General features: G+C 43.1%; 1 protein-coding gene across 1 annotated transcript; it reads left to right on the top strand.

Annotated features, from left to right (window-relative positions):
• Positions 1 to 4,517: 4,517 nt before the first annotated feature.
• Positions 4,518 to 6,607, top strand: LOC121577163 (proline-rich protein 36). Its single transcript, XM_041890937.2, has 2 exons — positions 4,518 to 4,606; positions 4,797 to 6,607. The coding sequence occupies exon 2, from the start codon at positions 4,799 to 4,801 to the stop codon at positions 6,605 to 6,607; it is 1,809 nt and encodes a 602-aa protein (XP_041746871.2). The 5' UTR covers positions 4,518 to 4,606; positions 4,797 to 4,798.
• Positions 6,608 to 7,549: the final 942 nt, after the last annotated feature.

Below are 7,549 nucleotides of genomic sequence, written 5' to 3'. Positions count from 1 at the left end.
TAGAGTGCATTTGGATGATCCAGAAGAGGATTGGGAGAATGTCATATGGTCAGATGAAACCAAAATATAACTTTTTGGTAAAAACTCAACTCGTTGTGTTTGGAGGACAAAGAATGCTGAGTTGCATCCAAAGAACACCATACCTACTGTGAAGCATGGGGGTGGAAACATCATGCTTTGGGGCTGTTTTTTCTGCAAAGGGACCAGGACGACTGATCCGTGTAAAGGAAAGAATGAATGGGGCCATGTATCGTGAGATTTTGAGTGAAAACCTCCTTCCATCAGCAAGGGCATTGAAGATGAAACGTGGCTGGGTCTTTTAGCATGACAATGATCCCAAACACACCGCCCGGGCAACGAAGGAGTGGCTTCGTAAGAAGCATTTCAAGGTCCTGGAGTGGCCTAGCCAGTCTCCAGATCTCAACCCCATAGAAAATCTTTGGAGGGAGTTGAAAGTCCGTGTTGCCCAGCGACAGCCCCAAAACATCACTGCTCTAGAGGAGATCTGCATGGAGAAATGGGCCAAAATACCAGCAACAGTGTGTGAAAACCTTGTGAAGACTTACAGAAAACGTTTGACCTGTGTCATTGCCAACAAAGGGTATATAACAAAGTATTGAGAAACTTTTGTTATTGACCAAATACTTATTTTCCACCATAATTTGCAAATAAATTCATTAAAAATCCTACAATGTGATTTTCTGGAAAAAAATGCTCATTTTGTCTGTCATAGTTGACGTGTACCTATGATGAAAATTACAGGCCTCTCTCATCTTTTTTAAGTGGGAGAACTTGCACAATTGGTGGCTGACTAAATACTTTTTTTCCCAACTGTACTTTGTTGCCACAACAACAACATAAGGGTTTCAAATGGACAACAACGGTAATGCAGTACAGCAATTGCAATGCAAGTTCAATGAGAAATAAGTCACCATTGCACTTATTTCTTTACTCCTTTAAAGCGCTCAGATTCTTTATATAATGAAAAGCGCTAAAAAAAAGTTTTATAAATTGAATTACCACTTTTATCTTATGCATCATTAGACTATTTTGACACAATGTATCATAGGCATTATATTACAAAAAGGCGACCCACAATTGTAGCGGGTGATTGTGACAAGAGTCTGGCGCAGGAGGGTAAATCACAGAATAAATGGTTTATTCGGCAATACAGCTGTACGCAGCAATGCGTAACACACTCCAGTGCGGTAATACGGCACACTGGAGAAAACAAGGCACACGGGTGAATATCCCGGCGATACAAAATACAATATAGCTCCACCGAGCTATAGTAACCTCCACAATAAACAATCACACACAAAGACAAGGGGGCAGAGGGAACACTTATACAGGTACTGATGAGGGGATATGAACCAGGTGTGTGTAAAAACAAGACAAAACAAATGGAATGATGAAATGAGGAGCGGCAGTGGCTAGAAGGCCGGTAACGACGAACGGCGAAGCCTGCCCGAACAAGGAGAGGAGGCAGCTTCGGAGGAAGTCGTGACAACAATAACATTCTATGGAAAGTTCAGTTTGTGGTGAAATACAGTATATCACTGTATTTGGTTTCCCTTCCCACATTCAGGGCATTTATGTAGTTTTTCTCCTGTGTGAACGAGCATGTGAAGCCGTAACATCTTTGCGATGTTTAAGGTTTTACCACACTCCTTACAAGAGAATGACCTCTCTCCTGTGTGTTTTAACATATGAACCTTAGGAGCCAGACTGCGTAAATGTTCTCCCGCACTCTTTGCAAGAGAACGGTGTCTCCCCCTGTGTGAGTGCGGCAGTGTACAGTCAAACCTCCAAACTGTTTGAATTTTTTACCACACTCCTCACAAGTGTGTGACTTAACATTGGAGTGAACATGTTTATAACTGGCCAGCTGAGTGAGGTTAAGAAAGCTTTTTCCACAATCCTCAAAGAGGCAGGACTTTTCTGGTTTGGGCTTGTGTGTGTATTGGTGCCTCTGAAAACCCTGCAGAAGACCAAAGCTCTTCCCACACTCTTCACAAGAATGGGGTTTGATACCAGTATGGTTTGACTGAAGCTCTTGCAACAGAACAGAATTTCCTCACAGATTTTTCTCACTGTCCATTGTCAGGTGCTTCCTTAGGCACTATGCATATCGGAGGTGCTTGTCGCATTTTGTGCAACAGTATGTTCTGTCAGCATCATGAATTGTTAGGTGCTGCTTTAAGCGTGATGCAGTACGGAAGCTCTTCTCACACTGTGTACAAAAGAAAGACTGAATCAGACTTAGAATCCTCTTGTGGCGAATCCGAACTGTCTGCTTGGTTTGCTGGCTGGTCACTTAGATTATCTTCTTCCAGTGTGTTCATCTGTTCAGTGTACTCAATGCGTATCTCATCTATTTGAATCTTTATTTCAGCTGAATCAATGTCATTTGCCCTGTTCTCTGGATCATTGCGGCTGTGGTGTTCTTTTCATCAAGTTCTCCATCTTGATAGATGGAGGGAGAGGTGCAGTCTAATTTTCTGTTTGCTGAAAAAAGACAAAACAATTTGTGAATAGAAGAGAATAGAATAAGGCATGGCTAATGCAAACAAGCTACCCACTGGGCACACCGTGTCATTTCAACGTGGATCATTTGGTAATATGTGGCTGATACGTTGATCAATGAGATTACAACCTATATTCACCCACTCAAAAATACATTTTACTTTTTGAGTGGGTGAATATAGGTTACTACATGATTTACATGGTTACTACATGATTCCAAATGTGTTATTTCATTGTTTTATTCTACAATGAAGAAAATAGTGAAAATAAAGAAAAACCCTTGAATGAGTAGGAGTGTCCAAACTTTTGACTGGTACTGTATATACACACACACAACCGTTAATGTGTTATTTACATTTTAGTCATTAAGCATACACTCCTATTCAGAGCGATTTACAGTAGTGAGTGCATACATTTTGGTACTGGCCACCCGTGGGAATCGAACCCACATCCCTGGCGACTAAGCAACACTGTGCTTCATCTAATAGCATATTCAAATTAGCTGGATTGAGGTTGAGATTACATTGAAAGTACATGGTGCAAGTGATCAATGCCGTTCGAGATTCTACACACACTACAGCAATTTTGGATTAACGTTACATAAGAATAAATGTATAGTTTCAGTAACCTCAAAATGTGGCCATGTTACTCATTTTAAGGTTGAATGTTACATTCGTTTGTAAGATAGTCTTAACTTTAGACTATTTACTGTACTGTATTAGAAAAGTAATATTAAATTGTGTTTAGTTGACAACGCAATCAAAGATCAACATTTAAAGGATATATTTACTGCTTAAATAGTTCAATCTAAGATACTGGCTTAATCCCATTCTTTAATTTTTATTTACATTTACATTTTAGTCATTTAGCAGACGCTCTTATCTAGAGCGACTTACAGTTTTAGTGAGTGCATACATTTTTCATACATTTTATTTGAGTTGAGTTGGAGACGTGAAGCCAACATATAATTTGTTAACTTGTTTTGTCAACAAATTAATAGGCTATTTATTGTATTTCAAAAGTGATATTGAATTGTGTTTGGTCGACATCATCAATCTGGGCATTAGGCATTATCACAATGCTAATACCGAATGGGACCAAAATATTGTGGGTCGAATGCACAACAAGAAAACACACAACTACTGCTATTATAATTTAGTATAGAAGTCAAAATACCTGTAGCTATGTTCGCACTTGGACATCATCAAAAACAACGGCGCAAAGCACACAGCATGCTTTAGAAGTCTGCTTCCTTCTTCTAACGAAGAAGAAACGAGAGCACTTTGGCGCCATCTACTGTGCAGGAGGGACGTGCAGAAGTCATGAATCTGTTTAATTTAGTGCCTTTTTATTTTCTAAAACAGTGACACCACGGTGGTTCTCGTTCTAAGAGGATGCTATAATAAATACATAATAAAATGTTCACATTTATTTGAGTACTGGGAATTTATTTTCCGTGCATATATGCCAATACGTTGAATATGAAATCGTGATTTTTTTTCAAGGGGCGTCTTTGTGGCGTCAGCTGCGAACGTTCCACACAGATGTTCAATGAGCTAAGGTCACCAGGCCTAATCACATTTTAATAAATTCTAAACTACTACTGTAATGAAAATAAAAGCCAATAAACGGAATAATTATTGTCAAACTATTATTTGTATTCAATTATTGAATTAGGCCTATTGTATTTAATTTTACATTAGGCCTATTCAAGTGGTTTTGACTAACTTTGATGAGGTGGAAGGCTGCTATGTCATAATGTACATAATGTCATAATGATGCATTCTTTTGTTAAAACAAGACGTTCTATAGACAAGTCATTACACTCTTCCTGAACTGAGGTAGGCCATATAATTAACGAAATAATCTCATATACATTACTTTTATGTTATGAGAACTTTATTTTATCAATAATTGTAAGAAAAACTTCTCTATTATGTTTTGTGATTTTGTGACAAAAAAATATGTACAAAACGAGGAAAAATAAAACAGATCTTGTCTTTCTGTTTTCAAGAATATATTGTTGAGACTGTATAGTCAAATCCTACGTGTGCAAATTATCTGGATGTACAAATTGAAGGTAGGCCTTAGTTTGTGAATCTGTCATTTTTATGAATTTATGAACATTTTGGTCCTTTGAAAGTGGAAAAACACTAGTTTATAATAACAACTTTGATCAAATTCTATTGAAATATCTGCAATCTATTCTATATTCTTATTCTCAAACATGCTTTTTGTTGTTGTTTGCTCCTCCACTGTGACTCTCACAGCCATGAAAGACAGACGGAAGTCCAGCTCTCCATTGGCTAGGACACCAGAGACCAGTCAGAACAGTTCTGAGAACAGCCTGACAGACATCCTCAGTGTCCGGCGTGCCAGTAATATTGTCCTACAGCCAATGCCACCAGGGAGAAGGAATAGCCGATCCCACTTCCACAACATGGATGTGACTGAAGAGAGGGCTGACTTGGGAAGGCCTCCAATGGCCACTCCACCCATCAGGCCCCCACTGCTCACAGTGACCTCTCTCACTGTCCAAAGGAGAAAAAACACCCCTAAGGTGCCTCGCATGCCTCATCTGCAGCTGGAGGGACAAATGGGTAGCAAGCGTCTGGGTCCAGTCAAAACCAAAACCAGTGGGAGCACATTTACCTCCAGCCACAAGCAGGAGCCAGAGGTTAAACCCAGCAGACCACAGACACCAGGAGGCATCCCTAGGAGGCCCAAGGTATGCTCCACTGCAGCCAAGGCAGTAGCTCCTTTATCTGGGACTCCATGCAGCCAGTCTGAGGTCAGGATCCAGGCCAATCCTCCCCAGAGGTCTAACATCCAGGACCAAAGGCCCCGCTCTCCTCCTGCTCAGGCCAGACGGCCTCTGTCCAATGGCAGCCGATGGCAGCCGTCATGTTATCCTTTGGATGTCCTCCAGCCGGAGGTCCAGGCATGCAGAATCCTGGCTCGACCCAAGACAGGGATAGCTAGGATCACAAGACATACTGATGGCAGCACTCTGAGGTTCCCTAACCGGACCTTAGAGGTTATAGACTCCATGGGTAGGAGGGAGATCACCAAGTCTTTCCCTAAGCTGCCAGCCATTGCAGTGTCAGCCCCACCTGCCCAGATGGGCATCCCATTGCCTACCCCAACTGTCAGCCCTGTGCCTGACCTTCTGGTGCCTGCCCCATCTGCCTCTCCGGTTCCTTCCAGCCGAGTGCCTGGTCTACCTGTTTTCCCTATGCCTGCCCCACCTGCCTCCCCAGTGCCAGCCCGGCCTGCCAACGCCAGACCATCGAGGCGTGTGTCGGAGAGGATCCAGCTCTTACAGATCCGGTCTGCTATGCAGGACCAGCAGCTGCCAGAGCTACTGGACGACAGACAAATCATATTACCCTCTGAGCCCCTGTCCTTCAGTAGCACTGAGAGGATATTCCTGTGTGGTCCACCTTCAGTCTGCCACCCAGCTAACGTAGGCGGATATGATGGCTGTCACCCCCTGCCCAGACCTAAGTCCAACCACACAGGTCGCACCGACCACTCCACTTTACTGACCAATAGGAGAGCCGTGCAGGCGGGCGAGAAGTGCCCCTTTGAAATCCTCTTGACCCCCTTGGTCCCACTGGCAGAACAGCCTCCTATCAAGCGGTGGCACATGCCCGCCTCCCGTGCCAAGGCCGAGCGGGAATGGGAGAATAGCAAACGAGGGCGCAGGAAGAAAGTAAAGCCCATTCACTGGGATGTTAACTTTCAGTCTGGGCCTTTCCTCCCAGTGTGTGTCTCTCCATCCCTGCCCTCGATCCTGGAGGTGGATGAAGAGGAGGAGGATGAAGAGATGCTCAAGTACTGGAAGTCCTTGGAGACCACAGTCAAGATTGACTTCAGCCATGACATAATCACCATGGGCAAGCCATTTTCCCGCTTTGTGTTGAAGACACGTGGCCCTATCCACTCTCACAGGATTATGCTTCCGCGCCCCTCTACGAGAGAAAGCACACCCAACTCCCCCCTCTTCACCCCCCCCACTAGCCCCCTGCTTTCCCGTGGGTCTTCTCTTTCTGGAGAGATGGGGCGAAGCCAGCTGTAGGGGGTAACACACACACACACACACACACACACACACACACAGGAACTTATAATTGAGACCTCATGGCCTCTCATGGACTAGAGAGGGTCAGCCAGCTTGGCATCATCCCAGCGTCTGCCCTGCCTGCCATCCTAGTACCTCCACTGCCTGTCAACCCCAAACCACAAAGGGCAGGTGACAGAAATGATCCAGCGCCCACCGATTGCTGTTGTGCATGAGCAGCAGTTACTGTTGAAAGTACTGTTGGAACATACTTTTCCTATGAGACCCAACAGAGGCCACAAGCTGTCAAAGTACTTTCATCCCTGGGGTGGGTAGCTTCTCTAAGAGTGTTCTCTTCCTGAAGATGGTCTGCTTCAACCCCTTGGGAGTATCCAGAATATCTAGTATGCTGGTGTGATGATAGAATATGCCCTTCAGGATCTACTAGAGATGAATATTAATCCACTTGATATTCTAGTTAGGCCAATGTTAACTTATCCTCAGCATGTGCCAAAGAATTCTGTTTCTATAAAGTTTTATTGCAGTTGAAAATTATCTGTGGTGTGTGGAGTTGGTTTCATGTGAGCTATGATAGATTTAATAGAATGTTCATTTCTTCATTGGATTTGTTGATTTGTTGACCAAGGAGAAAAAGTAAGTGCTGACCGGACTAATTCAAATTTGTATTAATCCGAAGGGAGGCACATCTGACTCACACCTTAGTTCCATAATTCTTCACATTTTCAAAGTATAGCAACATTGACAAATTCTCAGGTGGAACTATTTGTACTACAGTATTGGAAATTAGTTCCGTCAGGATCTATCCAAACACAGTGTTTATGAAATGCGAGAACGCTGAACAACATTTTCTGGCCAGTAGGCTTGTTTGTTGTAATATTTGGCCAAAGTTTTCTTCGCTTGAGTCAAGAGGCCCTGTCTCAACTTGCACATAATGTATGG

Source organism: Coregonus clupeaformis, chromosome 11 (genome assembly GCF_020615455.1).
Source record: "Coregonus clupeaformis isolate EN_2021a chromosome 11, ASM2061545v1, whole genome shotgun sequence".
In the NCBI taxonomy this organism is placed as follows: domain Eukaryota; kingdom Metazoa; phylum Chordata; class Actinopteri; order Salmoniformes; family Salmonidae; genus Coregonus; species Coregonus clupeaformis.
Note: the sequence above shows the minus strand (reverse complement) of the source record. Positions and strands in the feature narration are given on the sequence as shown.